Below are 25,686 nucleotides of genomic sequence, written 5' to 3'. Positions count from 1 at the left end.
AGGTGGGTAAGAGAGTAGGATTTAAGGAGGAGCAGGGAGTGGCCGGGTGAGGTGTGGGATTGCGGTCGTGAATTTTCTCTCTTGTCTTTCATACTTTCGCTGCATGTTAGGACCCATTCCTTCTGCTTCTCCTTCTCCCCTCTCGTTGCTGCTGCTCTCCTGTGAGTCCTCGCCTCTTTATGTCAAGGATCCTCCATAGTGTTCTGTATCTTAAAATCTCTACCAGTGAAACCTGACGAAAAGATACTGTAGGCTTTGGGCTTTGGGAGAAATTTGTTATCTATCATGTGGCTGTTTATAAAGACCTACACTCACATTTTTGGCAAGGTCGCACATTTTCACAATTTATTTCTACATTATTAATACAACTTTGTGCAGGAGACATTTAGGCTAATGAACTCAAGAGGGCCTTTCTGTAATTTAGTGTTCTGAGGATTGTCACTTCACGATTATTCTAATATAAACCATCTATTACATAAACTGCCATTGTTGTGTGAGTGTATACAGTCTGACTCAAGCTGATATTTAGATATCAAAATGTAATTTATCGATATAACACAATAATAGGCCTAATAAAAAAGAAAGTGCCAGGGTTTGGTTGAATTTTCCTGTGGAAGTCCACTGATCATTAGACACACACACTTTACACCTAAACAGCTGTTAAACAAACAACCATCCTATCTGAACAGCCAAATTATACCAGTGTTTTGTTACTGTGTGATTACAATGTATTATTACATTATACTATGTACAGTGTATTAAAACCTATTTTCACATTCTCATCTTTATAATTGTTCACACAGCAATATGAGAGTGGTGCAACAGGGTCAAAGTAACAAATGCATCAATAAAGGATGTTGTTTCTCCAAAACCGCAGACATAGTGCACGCACGCACACACATATACATATACACACACACACACGCACACACACACACACACACACACGAACACACATTTCAGTGTGTCTTCTGTCTATGCTGAAGATACAGTCACATCATGTGATGCTCATATCTGTTTTATGCATTCCTCATAAAGCCCACCCACGTGTGTGTGTGTGTGTGTGTGTGTGTGTGTGTGTGTGTGTGTGTGTGTGTGTGTGTGTGTGCACATGTACATATTTCGCAGTTTGTCCAGTTGTCTTAACTCAGTGGTTCCCAACCTGGGGGTCACCAAAGATCCAGGGGGGGTCGCGAAGCCCTCTTGATTTTAAGGGTTTTTTATTATTTTAATGTAATTAAAATGTTAAATAAATGAGTAGGCTAAGCATTTAATTCATATATGTGACAAAATCAACTAAATTCAAGGGCCACATTAAACATTTATTCATGTATTTAAATAGATAAACAAATAAATTATAGGCCTATATCAATAGATGATTGAATATCAACAGTTTTAAAACATTAAATACATAATATACAGCAGGGCAATATCAGGCACAATGAATGTGAAAAACAGCAACGGAACAATGAGGAAAAACCTGTGTAAAATTACAACAAAGTTTACAATGGTAAAAAATATGGGTCCCTTAAGAAAAAGGTTGGGAACCACTGGTCTAACTCATGGATATGTAGATTAATATGTTTTGCATTCCAGGTGACCATACCTACCTCGCTGCATGTGTGTGAGAGTGAACCTGTGATATATCACACTTACCTGGGACTTCACTGAGGATCACCTCAGGAATTCCTGGTTTCCGTGGTGACCGGTGGAGCTGTGGCGTGAACAAGGTGATGTCTCATATTCGGACTTGTGGAGGCAGATCCGTCTCAAATGCAACTGTCCAGCTGGCATGTGCTCAACCTGACTGAGTAATCCTCTCTGTGAAAACAGCTGAGGTTTGTACCTGGGGCTGAACATCCACTGTAGCAGGACATGTAGCTACAGGCTGCACGGCTTCTACATCGGGATGCTGTAGGGAAGGTGGAAATGAGGGAAACGACAGCACAGTCAGAAAATCACTGACATTAACAAACTGTTGCCTAACATTGTTGCACTATTAGAGAGAGATAGATAGATAGGGGCCCCCCTTCCAGCTCGGGGCCCTAGGCAATTGGGTTTCCTGCCCTGTTGTGACACCTCTGGATGTAGATAGATAGATAGATAGATAGATAGATAGATAGATAGATAGATAGATAGATAGATAGATAGATAGATAGATAGATAGATAGATAGATAGATAGATAGATAGATAGATAGATAGATAGATAGATAGATAGATAGATAGATAGATAGATAGATAGATAGATAGATAGATAGATTTGAATCCTGCATCGAGTGGCCCTTTCCTGAAACTTTTAACCTGAACTTCTTCTTTTCTTTTCTTTTTAAGCACTATACAAATGTAAGCCATTAATATGATGAGGTGGTGTGTGTCTGTGTTATGCCAGTGTGATGGGGTAGTGTGTGTTCTCAGGGAACCGTGTATGTGTGAAAGACTTTTATCTGGTTGTGGTGCAACAGGAAAAGTCACATGGCCACAGAAGTTGTCAGGATTCATCCTCAGGGCCCCACAAATATCTGCACAAAACATCATTACTGACCAACTGTTGTTGCCATCTCTTCTTTAAAAGATTTAGAATAAATTAGATCTCACACTGTATGAAAATGTCATTGTCCAGTGAGAACAAAATATGACTGATAATGTGATACCAAGAGTCACCTGGGACACCTGACTCTGATTACTTGAATCACTCCTTAATGAGGCTACTGGGCTAAGCACTTTGATATGAAGAATGTATTAGAGTCAAATTAGGCCACACAGAGTAGATGTGTGTCACAAGTTACACTTAATCAGCAAGAATGCGTGTGTGTGTGTGTGTGTGTGTGTGTGTGTGTGTGTGCCAGAGCAGCGCTGCTGTAAACTGGAGTCACCAGACTGGGACAGGGAGGGTTCCCCCTTGACTGACACTTACAAGGTGGAAAACTTTCTCTGTTGACCTCCTGACTCCTCCACTGCCAGGAATGCCTTTTTAAAACACTGCAACTATTTTGGAGGAGTGATCAGAAGCTCTGTCAGATCACAGATACGTTTCCTTCAACACCCTTCCCGAGTTAAAACACACAACACAGTTGACAAAGTAGTAGTGTGTATTGTGCGTGCGCATGTGTTGATAATATGCATCGCCTGAGGCAGCTTTAAAAGCTCTATGATAAATGTTGTCCGTCTTTAACAATTTGCAGATTCACACCCACATCCACCCACCAACACACACCCACACACTCAAACACACACACACACACCTTCACATAAACACACACTGGAGCTCACTGCACTGCACAATAGACCCTGGCTGTGTGTGAACCTGTGGAAAACCGGTTATACAAAAGCAATATCGTTTAGCCATGTGTGTGTGAGTGAGTGTGTATGCGTACAGGCCACGCTAGGAAATGTGGAGACTACAATACAATCAGATAAACTTGAGGGAAGAACATGGTCTGTGTTTCCTTTCCCCTCTTCACATTTGATCTATTTCAGGAAAGTTTCACCAAAACAAGAGACCACTGAGACAGCGGCCACACAGTGTCAATAATATCTATATTTTCGTTGATATGCCGAACCATTCCATAATATCATATAGTATGTGCTATTTACATTTGATTGTCCTGTGCTGATGAGAAGACAAGTGAAAGAGCAACAAAAATCATGTTCAGTTTTCCTCATTTTCTTGAACACAGAAAAGTGCTGTGAACAAACACAGAAGGAAGGAAGTTCCCTCCAGTGGTGTCAAAAGCAACGGTGGAATAATGGAGGAATTTCTATAACAATCCTCACAAGTTCAAAGGTCCATGGTCCAATCCCGAAAGTGCCAGTAAAACTGATCAAGTATGTATTCCTTAAGGCAGTGTTAATAGATAGATAGATTTTTTTTTGCAGGAACCTTATCACACTAGGAATTGAATTTATTACTGTTCTATTTGAATGACTCTTACTTTTAACTTTGGGCATTGAGTCCCAGGCTCCAGCTATGTTTGTAACTTTTTAATGTCCCCTGGAAACACTTCAGTTGTAGGCTACTGTGTCAATTTGTATTAAGTTTTCTTAATTTGCAGTTCACAGAGCTCTCTGGGCCACTGCAGCAAGGCCCCCAAACTAGCCCCCAACCTTTTTACATTTAAAGAGACATAACTATAATAGAGAATAACAGAGGTTTTTTTTTTTTTTTAAAGGCCTGTCTTTTTTCTATTCACTATTCCCTGGTCGTTTCCGCATGTTCCTTGTTTTCCTACCAACTGCTGCACAAATTACTATCTGTCTCAAAGAATGAGAGTGAATTATATTTACTACCCCTGCCCATATTTTCTTTGCAGATCTTGGAATTGATCTGTCGACTTTTGCCATTACTGTCTTGTCAACATTGCAGCTTTTGAAATATCTATGGTCAGATATATCTTTATTTTTACTGCTGTCAGAGAGAGAATGTTTTTTGTGGTGGGAGTTGTGACACGTCTTCACTGCTGCAGATACTAAGGGCCAAATAGATACAATGCAAAACATGATTGATCATTAAAGTCCACTAGGAGTAGATAAAATAATAAAAACAATTAATTAATTAAATACAATTTCACTGGAATCAGACACCTTATCTAATCAGGGAGCGATGGTGACTTGTGAGTGCCGTTTTTTATAAGCTGAGATGAGTCAGTGTCTGTTGCCGACCTGAATCTGTCAGGAAAAAAGTGAACTTGGTGCGAGCTCACATCTTTTTTGAAGCACACCTGCACCCACTAACACTATGGGGCCCCACCCACAACACTGCCAGCTCATATTACATCCTCTGGCTAGGGTTGGGACACACACACACACACACACACACACACACACACACACACACACACACACACACACACACACACACACACACACACACACACACACACACACACACACACACACACACACACACACACACATCTTGTTGACTCAGGAACGAAGAAATGAACAAAAGACACTTATCCCAAGGGTGTTACAGCCCCACTGGACAAGAGAGGACATCAATTACTCCTTATTGACTGTAATCAATACACTCATCAAGATGGCTAGATGATCTGTTACAGCCTGCATTGTACGTGTGTGTGCGTCTCTTTATGTTTTAACCATGAGAGTAGAAGTTCCACCAAGACACAGGATCAATACTATGTATAAGGGATACCACATAGGGGAATGTAAATTAGACGTTTGTCCCCACAATGTCACTTGAGTGCTAACTGATGGCTCTCTGGTTTCTTGTTGTTTCACAGTCCTACATGACGCACACACACAATCCTCACCACACTTATACAGTACATTAATAAATATCTCGTCAAGTACAGCTCATCTGGAATGAAAGCATTAAAATTGTAATTTTCAAGAGTGTTACACTGCCACATGTTAAGAATGCATTAAAATGCATTAGAGGAGAATTTTTCAGTTTGATCTCAACATCATTGTCATGTAGCCAAAGACTTCAGCTCTCAGATATTATACCAGTTGTCAATTTTCTTACTTAACTCTACTTAAAATGTTAAACTTGAGATGAGGCTGTAGAACGAATATACTCAAACCCAAAAGGCCTTGACAAGAGCTCAGTGAGTAGGATTTGTTAATCCCTCTTTTGATTGGAAAGCAAATAGAACGGCTCGCACACCACAGGGCTCCAAAATGCAGTCCATTTATTAAGACAAGACGTAACGTTTCGAGCACAAACTGGCTCTTCGCCCTCTTCTGATCAATTCCTCTGATCTGCGTCACAATCAGCCATAAACTCATAGGTGAGCAGATGTGAACACATTTACAGGTTTACATAATCTCCACTGCTCAGGGAAAGTGGAGAGCATTAACTGGGCTGCAGCTGCGAAACACCTAGGGTGTGGAGTTCAATATGATTGTGAAACTGATGCATGTGGTGTGTGAGTGTCTGTGCGTGTGTGCTTATGAATATCCCAAGGCTACGTGTTTCTACAGTGTCATAAAAACACACCCTTACCACTCAGCGCACTGTGCCACACCCTCAGGTGAGTGTGCATGTGTTTCCCTCCTTGTACCTGGAGCAGCAGCTTTGAGAACAAACACAGGGCTGTGGCTCGGGCGAGTCCGGGCGGTGGACTGACTACATGTGTGTGTGTGTGTGTGTGTGTGTGTGTGTGTGTCAGAGAAAATTGCTTTCCCTGTCATTCCTCTGCTTTAACACCTCAGGGAAGGTTATTCCAACTCTGCTGTCGTAACACTGTGTAAATAGGAAGAGATGACTTGTTTCTTAATTCTGCACAGATGTAATCGAAACAATATGTTCTTGATTGATTAATAACTGATTATTTAAAATTATTAAAATAACTGACAGAGTGGAGACTTGGATATTTTGAATGAACGTGCCATTTTAGATGATGATTCAGATTCAATCAGAAGTGATACAGTGATAAAATGATCCAACTAATCCTAACTGATCATTGGATGCTGGTGCGTTTAACAGTCTGTTCTCCTGTGTCCTATCAGTAAATCTTTATATATAGAAATAATGATCTATTTGCAGTTAGTTCCCAATTCGTTGCTTGGTCACTGTGCAGGATGTTGGGCACCTTTATTGTTAAATGTCAGCCTCAAGTCAGAACTGGACGTCCACAGACTCAGTGGCCTTTCAGCCTGTTTATGTGTGGAAAAGAAATGTGACCTTTATTTCCCCGGAGGATAGTAGAGGAGAAGATGAAAAGGGAGTGAGGGGGTGGAGTGGGTGTTGACAGGCTGGGGTGTGTGAGGTTATAGGCCTACATAACTGGAAGAAATGGTGTGAACACAATCTGAGAATTCCTTTTTGGCTGTCATTAAAGGCAACAGTAGCTTAGGAAGAGACGGAGCGGCAGAGAAGGAAAAATGTGTTGGTTGTGACTGGATGTCAGAGAGAGAAACATCATTTCATTGTGATCCTTAATACCTCCACCAAGAGGTTATGTAATCACCTGTGCCTGCTGGCTTGGTCCGCAGGATTACACAAAAAATACTGAACAGATTTTCACTGAACTTGGTGGACAGATGTTGCACTGGTCAGGTGAGAATTACATTACATTTTATGTCAGGTCAGGAGCACTTACCATGAATTTGATTTTAGTTTCCTCTTAATTTTGGTGTGTGCTTGTTGACATAAGCCTTGGCAGAGATACTAATGTTGGCATTGTGTTAATATCTTACCACACACAAACTTTGGGCATGGAAGTTTACTGTGAAAGAAATCCAAAATCCAAGGGCATGCTTAAGTTAACACACCTCACCTCACTTTACACACTGCCAGTCACTCTTATCAGCGATATGGCCGATTCCTGTTTGTGACCGTCTGCAGACAGAGCCATAAACCAGCGGCACTCCTTCCACAGGCTGCAGCTGCTCTCACCTGGTACTGGAAGAAGTTCGGGACAGGAAAAAAAACCCAGATGCAAAAACAGAGTCAACAGGTGAACGGTCACATGACTTAAGGATGCCTCTACATTCAAGAATATGAATGTGATTTTTTATCTAGAATAATATTATCGAAACATCTGCTATGTGACTGACCAAGGCTTTTGAAAGTCTGATTGAGGTAGGCTTTTGTGGTCTCACGTGCACCTTATTCTTTCCATCTGTTGATTAAAAAACAATACACTGTGAAAGAAAAGGAGTTCATTTTTCTTTCCTTCTTTTTCGCATTTCCAAGTTATTCTGAATCACAGAGTTGATCCAAGCTGGATCTATTTCCAAATCCTGTTCATGAAGACTCCAGTAGATAACAGACCTGTATAAGCAGCACATTCTTCCCCTGCCCTTTTCCCTCTCTGCACTCCCCTCTTCCACCATTATTTGTGCCTTTTACACTGTATGTGGGCAGTTTCTCTCTCCCTCTCCCTCTCTGTCTGCCCTCTTTCTCTGTGTGCAGACAATGCCGGCGTTGTCTGCTGAAATGCTGTGTTGCGAGGACAAGCTTTGGGTCAGCGTCTCATGGAATGCCTTGAAAACCATCTAGTGAGGGGAGTTTGTTAATGTGTGACTGTGCCCAGTCCGGTCTCTGCGCTGCTTCAGGCTCTGTGACTCATCCAATGAGTCATTAGAGAGGAGACAGGCTCTGTGGCGATAACGTGTAATGATCTGTGCCAGAACACCTGAGGGATTGTAATTCTAAATTCTCACTGATTTTTTTTATCTTTGGATTTCCAGGCAGTGGTTTACAGAGCCCAGATATGAAGTTGAAAACACACTGCTTTTTATATAGGCTATCTCTATTTCCTCCATTAATTTGGTTCAAAACTGTCTCTCTGTATTTGTTCTCTCTTCCCATCTGTCTCTCCCACTCTAGGTCTTTGTGTTGCTGTTGTGTTGTCTGAACTAAACTGCGTGACTACTGTATGAGCATGTCTCTCCCTCCCTCCCCTCTACCTAAGCCTATTGTCTCATCCTTTCCTTGTTAACTGCAAGGATGTTTGATGTCAGCCAACATAATTTACTATAAAACCATGGAATAAGTGTGCAGATTACACTCTTGTGTGTCGCTTTGTTGTTGTTTTTGAAATGTTCAAAAATATTTCCATTTCCATTGCATATAGCATTTACAATATTTTAAAAGGTGGTTACAAAAACTCTGAGTCTTTTTTTGTTGCTTTTCCATTTCCATTCCTTTTTCAACTTGTGTTTTGTTTGCAACAACTGCAGCCTTTATTATAGTGTTGCACACACAGACACCTCCAGTTATGTTAGAAGCTGCCAGTTCGTAGCCTCAGGCGCCCTCCTTTAGATTTCTGCAGCCTGAGGCACCGTTCACCCTGTTAGATCACCTGCTGCAAACCTACAGTACAACAGACCAACAAGGTACCAGTCGTTTTCAACTAAAATGTGAGGTAGATTTAGATTTGCTGTGTGTGTGTGTGTGTGTGTGTGTGTGTGTGTGTGTGTGTGTGTGTGTGTGTGTGTGTGTGTGTGTGTGTGAGAGCCCAGGAGAGGCCTGTGGGAGGGGCAGCTGAAAGCAGGGTGGACATCATCCAACTCTCGAGCAACCACGCAGTTGCACTCTGCACCTTCTCCAGAAAGGACTCACCTCTTCAGCTCTTTCAGGGACTTTTGTTTTTGTTGCCGACATGGAGGACAGGATCACCTGTGGACTGTGGCTGCTCGTCTTTCTCTTGGGATGCGATCGACTGTCGGCTTTCAACCTGGACACCGACAACGTCCTGCGGAAGGACGGGGACCCGGGCAGCCTGTTCGGCTTCTCTCTCGCCATGCACCGGCAGCTTGATCCGGAGGATAAGAGAATGTAAGAACCAGAGTTTTATTTTGAAAGGGGGGGGGGGCATGCTGGAGGCCGTTTCTCCGCGCTTCAAATGTCTTTAAAATAACTCCAGTGAGCATGTAATTACAATGTCACAGAGGCGCAGAAGAATGAAGTTCAGTTTTGGTTGTTGGGAGAGAAAAATCCGCTTTAAACCCACTTCTTAAGATGCCGCAGAAACAAACACACAGGAGCGTTTAGTGCTGTTTGAGCTCAGGTATGTCGCAGGTAGCTTGAAAGCAGTAACTCATTCTCACCAAATCTCAGCGAAACATTTCATTCAACCTTACAAAACAAACTAAACTATACAGTTAGGCTACCATTGTTACACACACCTGCTGTGAGGGCGGCCACAGGCACACTGCTCGTTAATCTTTACTAGTCTTTCCTTCCATCATGTTACTTATTTGTGAGTTTTAACTGGATCACCTTGGGAGCTTTTTTGGCACGCGGGCACGCACAGGGGCGCGCGCGCACATGTCTGTTTTTTTTCTTTCTTCTTTTTCTTAGCGGACTGGCCAGTGGCCTGGGGGTTGGAGTGGGAGTCAGTGTTGGCGTTTATGTCCAAAACATCCCCTTGAATCACTGTTGGCATTTTTATGGGCATTGATTCAGAGGAACCTGTCGCTCTACATAGAGGCTGAATACCATCATGAATGTCTTTAATATAAACTGACCTGAGATTAGAGGATGTTTTAAATTCCTTAATCTGGGAAGCTGTTTGACTCTGTTATAATGAAGCAGTCAGAAATGTGCATGTTTGTCCATGCCTCCCATTGTTGTGTAACTTCATAATTACTGAGGACTGATACTAAGACCCTTAACTTAATGGTAAAAGCAGCAACAACACTCTGTAAACACTGGGCTTTAACTAAAGGATGTGCGTTCAGCAACATTATTAAAATGTATTTAAAAGCAGTGGTAAGAGTAGAATTGCTCATTTTAGAAAAATCCACCCCCTCTGCGAATGTTACATTATATTATTAAATTGTTTTTATCTGATGGTATGAGCTCATCATATCGTTTGTATGTAAAATCATCATTAAATCAGTCAAATAAATTGGAAATATAGCCGTCAATCAAATGTCAAGGAATGAAAGGCAAAATATTTCTTTCTGAATGACAGTGGGGGAGAACTGCTCATGTGATGCACACACCTCAGATATGATTAAGTACAGTGCTTGAGTTAACACACTTAGAAATACTTCACCCTGCCAATTAAACAGTACCAACAGGGAAAAACAGCAGCCCATAGTGATGGTGAATTGAATTGTAACACTGCTAATTGGCCCCCTTTTTTAAAACACAAAAAAAATACAGAGTTTTCTGTCTTGTAATTAGTCGAACAGATGAGACTACACCCCAAGAGGATCTGTTGGTTCAGCTAAAGCCAAAGGGTCAGTGTGGTGTGTTTACTCTTTGCAAAATATCCTGGACTTTTAAGACTCAGCGTCACTAAGCATCCCCCAGGTCTTTAACCTTCTCCACAAAGGTTAAACACTACTCTTAAACCTATGCCTACACATTTCTTCTGCTGCCACACATTATCTCTCTTTTTCTCTCTGCCATACACACACATACACAACACAGTAGCAGTTTGTGTCCTAGTTTTAGCCTGTGTCTAAATGAAAGACACATGGTGATCGGCACGAGACCAAAGCTGCCACAAAGTCGTTCTGCTTCAGGTTGTAAACTCAAATGCATGAAAACAGAGCGCTGTTGAGTCCTGTGAAGAGCAAAACAACAGATGCCAGTGTTGGCAATGCAGATTTAATCTGCAATTTTTTCTTATAATTGATAATTGTTTAAGTAAGTTTGAAGCAAAAATGCCAAACATTTGACTCTCTCAGCAAGTTAGTTAACTATGGCACTGAGGAATCAAGGACATTTTATCACTATTTTGTGACATTATATCCACAAACACTTGCCAAATGATTGATTGACTGACTGATTGATTGATTGTTAGAGAAAGTATTGAACAGATAAATCAATACTAAAGAAGCACTTGCTGTGAGGGGGAATTCAGGGGGTTTTAGATAAATGAGATGACGCAGGGCTGTTTGCCTCCATCACCACAAACATAGGCTATACAGTTTAATGTTTAAGGGTCAGAGTTTCAATCTGTTTCAATAGAATCTTAAACAGAAAAGATATGCTCAAACCATTCGGAGCATGTTTACATTATACTGTAATACAAGTTTGAATGTGTGTGTGCTTGTTTGAGCAGGAAGCCATGTTTGTTTGGAAAGTGACAGTGCGTAAGCTGCTGTTACAGAGGGGATGTGGTAATGTGCTCTCACTGTGGATGCACTCGCACTGCACCAGTGTGTGTGTGTGTGTGTGTGTGTGTGTGTTGTCGTACGGTTTGTATTGATGCTGATGCCCACTGTGGCTGAGCACTGAGGCGTTGCCTTGTTGTCAGTCATTCGGAAGATTGTGTGAGACCTCATCATGCCGCATCATGCATCTCTACATAGATAGATAGATAGATAGATATATAGATAGATAGATAGATAGATAGATAGATAGATAGATAGATAGATAGATAGATAGATAGATAGATAGATAGATAGATAGATAGATAGATAGAGATGGAATGACAGATGTGTTTTTCTTTTCCTCTGAGAATTCACTTATGTACATTGCAACAACCAGCACTGAACAAAGTGTTGGCGTGTGTGTTCCTGTTCCCCCCATGTGTGCGTCCTTGTTGCTGGGTGTGTACTGTGAGTCACGGCCCTTTGCCAGACAAGCATTCCTCCTTTTATTCAGACGTATGTCTTCTGTTGTCTGTCATGCCCTTCAGGGACGAGTATTGCATGTAGCTGCAGGAGAGGGCAGGAGCTGAGGGAGTCGTGTAGATGCATGTGTCTGCTGAGGTGTGTGTTTGTGTGGGTGTCTATGTGTGTAGCACAGTCATAAGAAGACCAAGCAAGAGTGTAGGGAAGGACTTGGCTCAAGTGTGAGAAATGTCAGGGAGAAGAAGTATGTGTGTGTGTGTGTGTGTGGTTCTGGCTCTAGAGAAATGTAGCAAGAGCAATAAGGGATAAAGAGACATGCTGTGAGGAAGATTAAAGATGGCATGTTGGATAATGCCAAAAGAAAGATAGATGAGATGAGGAGAGGACTATGAAAGTCTAAAGTGAAACCAGCCTTGTATGTGAATGTATATGGTTTGCGTACATGAGAGTCAGGCTCAGTCTAAGGTTAGTCAAGGTTATCCAACATCAAAGAGAGAGAGCGAGAGAGCCTGAGGAAAAGAAATAAGTGATGAGTGAAAGAATGCTGAGAGGAGGAGAAATCCGTTTTTACATCTGGGCACCAAGTATCAGCCGTTACTCATGGAGCTGGCTCAAACCTGGCAGATGGACGCAGAGAGGAGTTAGATAACATACGACGTGACCTCTGGGTCTGCTGCCCATTTGGAGTTCAAGTTGCCATGCAACAGTCTCTGCCAAGCCGTCAGCCAGTTCTCTGCTAAAAACAACAACAACAACACACCTCTCTCGACGGGATACCTCGCTAATGGTCACTGTGTGTCCAAGTGTCAGTGCCAGTGTGTGTGTGTGATTTTATGAGTCATTGCACACATGGGTGAAACACACACACACACACACACACACACACACACACACACACACACACACACACACACACACACACACACACACACACACACACACACACACACACACACACACACACACACAGCAGTGGAGCAGCAGGTCGACCTTATCACAGTGAGGCAATAAAGATGAATTGTTTGGTTTTCCTCCAATTCAGATAATTTTTTGGTGATTTAATGAACAATTAAATGTTCAATTCAACAGTTACATGATCTTCTAATGTGTCACTATAGGAAGGATCACATCTTTTTTCCTGTCTGTGGACTATTGATGCATTGGCCTGAACGCACTGAGAAGACACTGTTCACTGTTTCCTATAGTGAATATGTAGAAGGAAGAACTATAGTGTCCATTCTCTCTTCGTACACCAGAGACCCCAAGACACAGTGACTCCTTTCCCCAGAGTCCATATGTCTCGCTAGAGCTCTGTCCTTCTTTTCTCCTGACTTCCTGTGTCTCTGAGGAGGAGGACGGGAGTGGAGAATATGCCCATCTGGGGTTCACTGTTAGTCTTTTTTTTTTTTTTTTTTGGAGCGCTGACTCATTAAAATCAGACTCATCTTTGATAGACTAGCACATGCCCTGACAGTTTCTCTAAGTGTGAAAACATGTTTTTAGTTTGGTATGGCAGTGTAGAGGCGGAGGCTTTTTACTCAGGATTATGTGGTGTGAAGTGTTAAGTGGCGTTCGCTCCTCCTGTAGTTTAAAAAAAGACCGGATCGGACACTAAATGGCCGGGCTGACTTCACAAATGATAGTGTTCTGGTTTTTTGAAGCACCACCAAACCAATTCCAGTGGATAAAATAGGATGAACTGTGCACACTTGTCTCTATTGTGTTGACTTTTCTCACTGCAAACACATTGCTGTGGAGAAGTTAAATCATATTTTCTTAATGTTTCCTGCAAAATGCATGTAGATTTATGTCATAATGGCCGCATTAAGAGACTGTCTAACAGTGATAACAAGCCGTATTTCTATGTCACATAAATAGATTTATCGCCCTTTGCAAATCCCCATCATGCCTGCTGCAATGAGTATTCATAATGATTTACACTGTCTTAAAACATTTGCTTTATAGTTTGAAATCTCCCATGTGCAATTAGTGTTTGTGGTGCTGACTGTGGAGGTCTACCCGGAGAACATGTTGATCACATTAGGGCTGCGGCTCCTCACTCTGACTATACGTCTTAGTAAATTCCCTCCCAGATGGTGCGTTCATCTGAGAATGCTTTGTATTCCAGCTAAAAATGGCTTTGCTTAATGTCATTTGCTGCAGACAGAGCGCTGTACGACGTTAACTCTCATCGTCGGTGGACAGCCAGAGCAAGAGCAAATCAGAGAGGCATCCCAGAGCATACGAATCGGACAGTGTGTGTGTGTGTGTGTGTGTGTGTGTGTGTGTGTGTGTGTGTGTGTGTGCGCCCAAATCGCCACTGTAAACCTCCACAAAGCAGCAGCGTTAAGGGTGACATCCTTGACCTGTTTGATTTACTCTGGAGGAAACCCTGGGAACTGGATGCCAACGTCAAGGCTTGGGTGTGTCATTTGCCCTTGTCTTTCGTCCACAAAGGCAGCCTCTGTGTGTGTGTGTGTGTGTGTGTGTGTGTGTGTGTGTGTGTGTGTGTGTGTGTGTGTGTGTGTGTGTGTGTGTGTGTGTGTGTGTGTGTGTGTGTGTGTGTGTGTGTGTGTGTATGTAGAGAGAGAGAGAGCGAGAGAGAGATAGAAAGCCTGGTTCAATCAAACCCAGCAGGCGTTTCAAAGGGGTCTTTGACTCAGTGGACCGTGAGGACATGGAACATCAGTTTGGTGGTGTGTGTATGTATGTGTGTGTGTGTGTGTGTGTGTGTGAATATGGCTGCCTTGTGACACAGCAGACTGGAATGTGTTTTAACATAATGTTAAAGTGTAAGAAATGTCAGTGCCACTTCAGTGTCACTGCTCAGGCCTCTTTCACTGTGGTCGACACAGACCGATAAATAATCATTAATTGGCTTTAAGAATTTGTGTGTGTGTGTGTGTGTCTGTTTCAGGCTGCTGGTCGGTGCCCCAAGAGCAAAAGCCTTATCAAATCAAAAAGCTAAGGTGACAGGAGGACTCTACAACTGTGACATAAGCTCCAGCTCACCTGGCTGTGACAGAGTCGACTTTGATAACGAAGGTGAGATATCCGCTTCTCTAATATATAGCTACTGTATTTTTGGCTACTTCTGACACTTGTCACAGCGTTGACTCTGCCTCTTTTTCTGTCCCTGCCTTCTGCCTCTGTGCAGAAAACCCACTGAGAGAAAGCAAAGAGAACCAGTGGATGGGAGTGACAGTGAACAGTCAGGGACCAGGGGGCAAGATTGTGGTAAGACGGTGGTTTGTCTTTGTATCCGAGCACCAACAGATTCAACTCATTATTATGAACAGCGGTTTAAGCCTCTCTGTAAATCAACACAAATTTGTCAGAAATGAATTGCATCACAATGTAAAAACATAAAAAAGATTAAATCAATGGAAAAGTGCAGCAATAAAAAATAGTCCTGGATAGACTATTTGAACAGCAGCTAATGATTATTTCCTCTAAAATCACACCTTAACCAGGAACCAGTTGTTTTATGATGCTATACATACACTCAGCGCAGCTATGTGTGTCTTGTCCTCCCTGGCAGACCTGCGCCCATCGCTACCAGCGCCGGAACAATGTCAACAAACCCATCGAATCTCGTGACATCATCGGCCGCTGCTTCGTGCTGAGTCAGAACCTGGCCATCGACCCCCTCTCGAGTGAAGATGGCGATAGTTGGCAGTTCTGTGACAGCCGGCCCAGAGGCCACGAGATGTTTGGCTCCTGCCAGCAGGGCCTCTCCGCCACGTTCGACAGGGACTACCACTACCTCATCTTCGGGGCTCCTGGAGCATACAACTGGAAAGGTACAGTAGTCTAGTGCAGTGGTTCCCAACCTTTTTCTTAAGGGACCCATATTTTTACCATTGAAAACTTTGGTGCCCCCCCCTCCGATGTAAAATAAAATAAAATAAGGAACATCATAACTTCTTTTACATGAAATACTTTATTATATTTCAAACAATCAGGAGAACCTGTGTACGATTACAACATATTTCTTCAGAACTTGTACTTTTAAAAACATAATTGTGTTTTTAAAAGTACAAATTCTGAAGAATATGTTGTAATTTTACACAGGTTTTTTCTCATTGTTCCATGCTGTTTTTCAAATTCATTGTATATTATGTATTTAATATTTTAAAACTGTTCATATTCAATCATCTATTGATATAGGCCTATAATTTATTTGTTTATCTATTTAAATACATGAATAAATGTTTAATGTGGCCCTTGAATTTAGTTGATTTTGTCACATATATGAATTAAATGCTTAGCCTACTCATTTATTTAACATTTTAATTACATTAAAATGATTAAACCCCTTAAAATCAAGAGGGCTTCGCGATCCCCCTGGATCTTTGGCGCCCCCCTTGGAGGGTCCCGCCCCCCAGGTTGGGAACCACTGGTGTAGTGCAGTGGTTTTTAAAGTGGGGGCCGCCTGGGGGTGCTAGGGGGTATCAAATGATTACATTTTGAGAATGATTATGAAATAAAATTTACAGTAATATAACATATTGAAACCTTATTTGCCATCATGCTCATCTTTCTAATTGCTTGCCAGTCAAAATATCATTCATGACATCATAAACTGTGTTGACCTGGCAGTTTGTGCCTGACATCGAGCCTCGATCTCGGTGGGTTTGCAAAATGAAAGCTAATGCTATTTGGGGGCCTTGGCATGGAAAAGTTTGGGACCCCTGGTCTAGTGAATCTAAATGTTTGCTTTTTTTTAAATCCCTTCCATCTTTCCTTGTCTTATCTCTGCTTCTCTCTTGAAGGCATTGTGCGCTTGGAACAAAAGAACGACACCTTGTTAGAGATGGGAGTCTACGACGACGGCCCTTTTGAGGCGGGAGATGAGAGGGAGAAGAACCCTGAGCTCGTCCCTGCTCCTCCCAACAGCTACCTGGGTAAAAAGCTCTGTTTTTTACCCTGACCCCAGTTGTTCATTTACACAAAAGAAGTATTATACCCAAGCACCTGGCTGTCCTCCGGCCGTGTGAGCAAGCCTTCCTTTATGTCTTTCTCTCAGGCTTCTCTCTGGACTCTGGGAGTAGTTTGGTGACGAAGGGCGAGCTGACAGTGGTGGCGGGAGCCCCTAGAGCGAACCACAGCGGCGCCGTGGTGCTGCTGAAGAAAGGCCCGATCTCAAGCAACATCCTGCTGGAGGAGTTCACCCTGGAGGGGGAGGGGCTGGCCTCGTCCTTCGGCTACGATCTGACTGTGCTGGATCTCAACGGCGACGGGTGGGTGACGAAAAGGCTGCACGACCTCGCCCGTAAGCTGTGTCATGTGCCGGCGTTACTGTGTGTGTACTCAAGAGTGTGCGGTGCTGTTGTTGGGTCAGGTGGCAGGACATCGTGGTGGGAGCGCCTCAGTACTTCGAGAAGGACGGGGAAATCGGTGGAGCCGTCTACGTCTACGTCAACAAAGCAGGAAACTGGAACAAAGTGAAACCGATCAGAATAGACGGATCTAAGGACTCCATGTTCGGCCTGGCTGTGGAAAACCTGGGAGACATCAATCTGGATGGTTTCCATGGTGAGGCTGCAGTGTTTATACATGCTTCCTACTAGGGGTGGGCAAAAATATCGATATGGCAATATATCGCGATACTTTATACCGCGATACGATATCGATATTCAATATTTAAATGTCGATTTTTTTTTTCAAAAAAAAAAAAAATTTCAAAAAAAAAAAAAAAATTCAAATTTTTTTTTTTCAAATAATAAATCATGTTTCAGACGTAAATCCAGTCCGCGAGGTGTCACTGTACTGCTACCTCAGACAGTGTGTTGTACATGCAAATATGTTGTTGTAACTTGCACTTGTATAAAATGTCATAGATAATTTGAATTACATTGTTTTGACTCAGTTTGTCCCATAAATTATCACTATCATCTGATGTACATACAACTCGGATTTTAAGATGCACAAATAATGCCTTTTACATTTTTCAGTGAACTATGTAGAATATCGCAATATATCGCAAAATTTGGATATCGCAATATCGTATCGTATCGTGACTCAAGTATCGTGATGCGTATCGTATCGTGAGGTCCTTGGCAATACCCACCCCTACTTCCTACTGTCGGCAGCAGGTCGTTCTTGAAACACACACAGTAAGTCACTGTTGTTCTTTTTTGTGACAGACTTTGCGGTGGGAGCTCCTTATGAGGATGGCGGTGCAGGGAAGGTTTACATCTTCAGCGGATCAGCCACAGGCCTCCACTCAAAGAAACCTGTACAGGTATGAAATAAACTGGTTGAGATGACTTCATTTCTTCAGCTACAACTCTGCTCCAGCATTTGTTGGACTTCCTGGTTGAGGACAATACTTATATTTTAATGTGTCTTGTCCAGTATTTAAGTATTAAAAGCAGTACTAAAGAACTTTCAGTTTTGGTTGAGTTTGGCGGCGCCTGTGGACCAAAGCGGTAGTGTTTTGCCTGAAGGAAGACTCCATTTCCCATGAACACTAGCGTGAAGCCCTGTAAATATCCTGTATTAAAATTAACAGAAGACATCAAAACTAAGTTTCTGTTTCCAGTGGATCATTTCAAAGTGAAAACACAAACATAATCCATTGCTAAAGTGCCGTTTTGCCTGTTCCCTCCTCGTTGTGACTCGCAAAAGTGAAAGTGAAACTTAAGTGAGAGCAGGGTTCCTACCATGCTCCTCAAAGCTGCTTAGTGCCAGTTGAGGTGATACAGACCCCCTCCGGCCACGACAGAGGTGTCATTCAACTTGTTGTAAGTCGATGTATCATCACAAAAGTTATGAAAATATTTTATGAAGGTTGAAAAGTTCCTTAGTGTTGGTTTAAAACCCTAAAAGTCAAATTGCATGTTTGTTCTGTTGCTCTAGGAGCTGTCGGGCCAGTCTTCAGGAGTGAGGCTGTTCGGCTACTCTTTGGCAGGGAACATGGACCTGGATAAGAACTCCTACAACGACCTGGCTGTTGGATCCCTCTCTGACTCAATCTTTGTCTACAAGTGAGTAAACTGGTGTGTTGGTCTGATCACGTGTCTCTGGTTGTGTTTTAATGAACTTGCTGACTGAGTTTTATCCTCCCAGAACCCGTCCAGTCATCAACATCAAGAAAGAAATCAAGTTCTCACCAAAGGAGATTGACCTCAACATGAAGAACTGTGACAACACCTTCTGGTAAGTTTTATGTGAAATGTTTATTGTTTTATTCATGAACATGTAGAAAACTGTGTCAGTACTGTATCTGATTGTGGATAAACTCTCCAGCTTGGAAGTTGAGGCGTGCTTCAGCTACACTGCAAATCCCGCGAGCTACGCTCCCAAACTGGGTAAGCTGACCTACATTTTTTCTTAATTAAAATTAACTTAAATATTCATCTTGTTTTGACTTCTCATCATCAGAACAGATTTAACACAGAGACACAGAACTTGACCATGATAATGTTACACAGTAATAGAGAGGTTAAAGTCTTGCACAGTGGTGTCGTTTGTTTAGTTTACTGTACATGCTGTTGTAGGAATGAAAATCTGGAAAAGTTTGGTATTGGTATTTCACATTTAACAAGTGAAGGTGTTTGAAAAATAAAGGAGCACAGAGAACCAGGCCTCTACAAAAAGGAAATGTTTAATCTCATAATATGTGATAATATGCAGTTTTTGTGGTACTTACGTCACATAATGTTATTAGCCTATCATATTGTTTTTTTTTTGTCTTTGAGTAGATGTTAGATCCAAATTAATACAGTAGCATATCATCCCTGCCTATTAAGTTTCTTCTTCTGTCCCATGTAGTGGTGGAGTACTCCATGAGGGCTGATGCTGACAAGAAGGAGATGAAGCTGAATCCCAGGGCGGTCTTTGTCGACCCTTCGACTTCTGAAAGCGGCTACGAATCGAACGGAACCGTCACCATCAGCACCAAAGGAAAGAAGCAGTGCATTAAACGTCAGCTTAAGATCAAGGTAGCGATCCTCTCTAGTGGAAAATGTCCTTTCTCTCTTAATCAGATTGCATTGTGGGTGGTGTGTGTAATGCGCCACGACGTTGTGGTCCTTGCAGGAAAACATTCGGGACAAACTGCACGGGATCCCCATCGACGTGTTTGTGGAGATCAAGGACGCCAAACGTAAACGCAGGCAGAGCTCGGCTCCGCTTGCACCCGTGCTGGACGCCAATGAGCCGGGGAAGACTCGGTCGGAGGTGTGTATGGATGAACCTGACGGATGATGGCTGTTATTGACCTGCAGTAGATCTCTCTGTGACCTTAAATACGTGTTTATAGGTGCATTTCCTGAAGGAGGGGTGTGGCTCGGACGTATGCCACAGCAAATTGCAGGTGACGGCTCGCTACGGCCACAGGACAACTGATGAAGACACATTCAAGCCGTTAAAACTGTGAGTGGACACACACACACACACATACATACACATGAACGTGCACCTCTTTTATAAAAGCGTGTAACTGTGATTATGTGTAATTTCGTACATGTTCATAAATATTTTGTGCATAAAGGGAGAAGGATGGCGTGCCGTTGATCTCGCTGAGTGACCAGAAGGACATTGCTCTGGAGGTCACAGTAACCAATCCGGATGGAGATCCTGCACACGAAGCCTCTCTCACCGCCTCCTTCCCGCGCTCCCTGACTTACTCTGCCTTTCGTGTTGGAAATGTGAGGCTCTCTGCTCTCTCTCTCTCTCTAACACACACACACACACACACACACACACACACACACACACACACACACACACACACACACACACACACACACACACACATTGACACAGTGTGGTTCTGACTGGGACTTGCTGTTGATTTCAGGGACAGCATGTAACCTGTGAAGCCAACAAAGATGGCTCGAAGGCTGAGTGTGAGCTGGGAAATCCTTTCCTTAGGAACGCAGAGGTGAGAGAAAATCACCTTTTGTTCCTGTTTAGTTGCTCTGCATTCAAAGTGTCACTGCTAATTCCTATCATGTTACGTAAATTGTGTATAATCTGTGCGTTTGGGCATATAGGCGACTTTCTACATCATTCTGGGCACAGGAAGCATCTCTCTCAACACCACTGAACTGGAGATTGATCTTCAGCTAGAAACGTAAGTATTCATTTCATTCATTTCTTTATTTCAGACCCAAGGGGATCCATATCGCCATAAAAGCACAATAAAATAATAAAAAAGACAGAATAAGAGTAAAAAAAAGAAAATAAAAACACAAAATACAAAGTATAGAGCCTTCCCTACTACTTTTTCTATTTCTACACCAGTTAGGTGATTGAGTTTTTTAAATGACGGTTGGTTTGATGATGGTGGTGGTGGTGGTGGTATCACTAGGATTTGTGTTAACCTTTGTGCAACCTCTGATCTGACAGGACAAGTAGCCAGAAGAACATAATTCCTGTCAAAGCAAAGGCGAAGGTGGCCATCGTGTTGCAGGTGTCAGTGTCAGGGTAAGAAACACACACACACACTTACATGTGCAGAAAAAGTGCACACAGATTCGTTAGACTAAGTGTGTGTCTGTGTTTGCAGGCAAGTGCAACCCTCTCAGGCCTACTTCACAGGAGAGGCCAAAGGCGACCCACAAACCATGAAGAGTGAAAGTGAGATTGGCAGCGCCATCACGCATCAGTTCAGAGTGAGTACAGGAAATCCCGAACATCAGACGTCTCCTTCACACTCCAGTTTATCTCTTTTTAATTACAGTAATGTGACATTTTGTATTTACGCTCCTCCTGTCAGATCATCAACCTGGCAAAGGGCCTGACAGACTTTGGCACCGCCACCCTCAACATCTACTGGCCAAAGCAGACAGAGGAGAAAATGATGCTGCTCTACCTGATGAACATCAGCTACACAGGAGTTAAACAAATGTCATGCACTCCTAAAAGCGAGTTCAACAGTCTTAACTTGATCATGGTCAGTGAAGGCGTCAGGTTGATGTATACTGTAGTGGTTAAAGCAGAAGTAAGCGATCCGGTCGTTTTGGCTAATGCTGCGTTCCAGGCAGGCTTTTGAAACCGTAAATTACAGCTTCAAGTCACAACTTACGACTTTGTAGCGTTCCAGGCAACCCACTCGTGTTTTTCCGACCTGTTTTACCGGTGAAAGTCACTATAACGGCCACTCGTAACTTCCGACCGGTGAACTCGTACCAGATCGAACTGGTACAACTTCATAGGTCGGAAAAACACGAGTTACGGGCTGCCTTGAACGCACCATAACAGTCGTCGTCCCTACGTCACCACATTCACGGCTGCACACACAGCCCTGCATGCCGTTCTCTCTCCTCATTGGATAAAAACTGTAGGATACAAGAAAAGTTTTCTCCTCGGCTCAGAGCAGAGCAGAGGGACTGACAGACCCGTGTTTCAGTCCAAACACTCTATGTAAGTGATTGCTGTCGGAAGATATAACTATTTAAGACTTATATTAACACAAATATATCACTTACTTCTGCTTTAATGTTGCTGTTTACATAGCAGCAGAGGTGTGTGGTGGAAGAAGAAGACAATGTTACATTTATATCGATGAAGACAAATAAGTTGGGCTGAATTTGATGGTTGAATGTATTTTTTCTTCTCTGATTTAAGGAACCAAGTAAAAGCAGGACAAGAAGAGCAGCAACAAACACACAAGGAAATGAAGAGGGCACCATTTCCCATTTCACTGACAAGAAATCAGTGTCTCTGGTAACGCCACACAGCCAAGTTCTACTCTGTTCTGTTGTGTTACTGTGAGTAGAAGAATCCAGTAGTAACTCTTCTCCCTTCTCTGTTGACAGTCCTGTGGCAGTGGGACAATTTGCACGGTCATAAAGTGCCCTCTGCGGGGCCTGGAAAGTAATGCAGTCATCACTCTCCATTCTCGCCTCTGGAACCGCACCTTCGTCCAGGTAACAGAGCGCTTTCACTGCTGACAACTGTGTCAGAATTTGAGATGGGTAGAAACTTAAATGCTTTTTGACATGTGACATTTTCTGAAATTAATAATATAGCCTGTATTTCATTTATATGATTATAAATGTGGATTGATCCAATTTTGTGACATTTTTTTTCTCCTACTGATCCTTCTTGTAGTCGTCATATTAAAGAAATTAGGTAATATAAATTGAATTGTTAACTTCTTATTTAGTACATAACCTCTAATGTGAAGGGAGAAATTACAGTAAAACAGTTGATTATAGACCTCTGTAGAGTTATAAGATTAACTGTGCTTAATGTTGAATTAATAATTATTAACTCATTGAGTGCCAGCCCTTTTATAAAATGGTCAGTGCCATGTGCCAGTGTTTCAGGGCATTTTGAGTAATATTTCAAGACCCAACGAATATTTTGTACTATGACTCTGAAAACACCAAATAGCTCAAAGGAAAGAGGAGACTCTCTATTTAACTAGGGAGAAAATAGAGTTGAATAGAGCCTAGTTGCACCAAAAAGACCACTTTTTTTCTAGAAAGCTGAGAAAAATGCATTTTTGTGAAAGAGAGTCTCTCAAGAAAAAAAACAGTGATTTATCCGTTTTAATTTTGGCTTCAAAAACATGTAAGACATCTGAAAATTACAAATTCACATGTTTTTTCATTGTACAAAAAACAACAACAACTAATATACAACAAGTAGGAGTCCTGCTCTGCAGAGTGATGCCTGCTCTCCGACTTCTCCTGCAGTTGCTGCCCTCTCCTTCACCCTGATATTCTCCTATTTTCTATCTACAGGAATATTCTAAGTTACATCACGTGGACCTGACAGTGAAGGCCACTCTGCAAATGGATAGCATGAGGACCACAGTGCTGCAAAATTCGGAGGCACAGGTAACTGAACACAAGGGCAAGTTTTATTCATGCTGATGATGTTGTTATGCGTAGAAGATGATATAAATAGAGAGAGTGTGATGGCATTTTAAAGTGTAGAGTCCTGAGATTTTTTGCACTGTGTTCCTCAGGCGAAGCTGACGGTGTTCCCGGAGCGCCGTGGTGCTCAGCATGGAGCAGGAGTCCCGTGGTGGATCATCGTGCTCTCCATCCTGTTCGGGCTGCTGCTGTTGGCCCTCTTGGCTTTCCTCCTCTGGAAGGTAGGACCAGGATAAACCCACTACCTCAGCTAATGAAAAACACAGATTATCACAGCCACTGCGAAGTAAAGCATCTACAAACCATCATAGGGAACACATTACACTGATTACATTACATTTTCTAACACTTTGCCTTTCCTCAGTGTGGAGTCTTTGGGAAAAAGAATAAAGAGGACCCACCAGAAAAAGAGACACTGACGTCAAATGCATAAAAAAAGAGACAGAGAAAGAGAGAGAGAGAGGGTAAAATTACCCGGCCTGCCATGAATGAGTGAAACTTCTTCTCTTGCTCCTGATTGCTACAAAAGCACTGCTTTCTGGTGTTAAGGCAGGAAGTGGGCAATTCTCACACTGTGACAGGACTGCTATTGTGAAAGCTGACTGATTATTTCTGCAGTGGTTTTACACCTTAAAGATTTTCACACATGATTGTATGTGTGGTTCATCACAGTTTACCTGCATGCCGATGGGATGGGAGGCGGTGGCACTGGCTCATGAGTGATGACTGTTATTGAATGTTCTGAGGGGCGACACCCTTGGGGGCTTTTCTGCATCTATTTGACTCTCTCCTCCTCTACAGTACTTCACGTTTTCTCTGTTGCTCTTGCACCTGCAGTCACTTGGTCTGAAGGTTTCTCTCTTTTTCTCCATTTAAAAACAGGGGCAATGGAACATGTTGCCTTTCTTTAACAGGAGTGCAGGTGGCTTTCTGCGCCTCTTCATAGAGTCACTGCATCTTGGCTCTTGGCTGTGAAACAAACTGATGACAATAAAAGTCTCATCGACTTTCTTTGCTTTCTCCTACTTTCTTTAATTCGCCCCTTTCTCGAGCTAAAATATTGACTTTTATTTTCCCTCTCTTCTCTTCTCCCCAGTGTGGCTTTTTTAAGCGTGCCAAATATGAAGACAAGGTTCCCAGTTACAATGCAGTTCGGATCAAACGGGAGGAGAGAGCGATAAACCCTGGAAATGGGAAATGGGAAAACCTGGAAAAGAAGCCCTGGATGACAACCTGGCATGACAATGAACATTATTCTTAACAGCCAATGAAATTTGACTCCACACAGATTCCTGTTGCTTACTGCTGAACTCCTAATTTCACAGATTTTGCCTTTTTTTTTTCTGCCCCGTCTTTGCGCAGTCTGGACTGTAAATATCAAGGAACAGAGAACATCTTTTGTAAACTTTTTAAGACTAAATACTTGATCAGTACATTCTGCTTCAGGGACTGATTTGATCTTGGATGGTTTGTATGAATCACTGGAAGGAGAGCTACAGTGTGGGAGATGTTCCTGCACAACTACTGTTTGTCCGAGTTTTAGAGCTTGTTTTGTACATTGACTGTGTTCACAGAGTTGACCAGGGGAGGGTGGGGGGGGGGGAGGGGTATGGGAGTGTTTCTAGATTTTTTTTTTTTTGTACATTTATTGAATGTTTTGCAGAATTGTTTGTATTTATTCTATGTGAGGAGTACTTTCTGTTACGTGCTGTACAGGCCAAAGACTCATGCAATGCATACAACTAAAACGAGTTTATTTCCCCAATTTAAAAGTGCCTATTTAAAAAAAAAGAGAAAAAGAAAAATGTCTTTAATGCATCTGCCTTAACTATTGAACAAACG

General features: G+C 42.4%; 1 protein-coding gene across 1 annotated transcript; it reads left to right on the top strand.

Annotated features, from left to right (window-relative positions):
- Window positions 1-8,898: 8,898 nt before the first annotated feature.
- On the top strand, window positions 8,899-25,402 carry LOC311000433 (integrin alpha-6-like). The gene is made up of 25 exons (XM_083991147.1): window positions 8,899-9,248; window positions 14,922-15,049; window positions 15,162-15,241; window positions 15,546-15,807; window positions 16,780-16,911; window positions 17,034-17,247; window positions 17,349-17,542; window positions 18,154-18,251; window positions 18,869-18,996; window positions 19,079-19,168; window positions 19,259-19,320; window positions 19,784-19,953; window positions 20,051-20,191; window positions 20,274-20,386; window positions 20,505-20,661; window positions 20,814-20,897; window positions 21,010-21,089; window positions 21,365-21,442; window positions 21,525-21,630; window positions 21,735-21,911; window positions 22,586-22,684; window positions 22,777-22,887; window positions 23,710-23,805; window positions 23,937-24,065; window positions 24,941-25,402. Exons 1-25 carry the CDS (start codon window positions 9,073-9,075, stop codon window positions 25,103-25,105), a joined length of 3,270 nt encoding a protein of 1,089 aa, XP_083847273.1. The 5' UTR covers window positions 8,899-9,072; the 3' UTR covers window positions 25,106-25,402.
- Window positions 25,403-25,686: the final 284 nt, after the last annotated feature.

The sequence above is a fragment of the Trachurus trachurus genome (genome assembly GCF_905171665.1).
Source record: "Trachurus trachurus genome assembly, chromosome: 17".
Lineage (NCBI taxonomy): Eukaryota > Metazoa > Chordata > Actinopteri > Carangiformes > Carangidae > Trachurus > Trachurus trachurus.
Note: the sequence above shows the minus strand (reverse complement) of the source record. Positions and strands in the feature narration are given on the sequence as shown.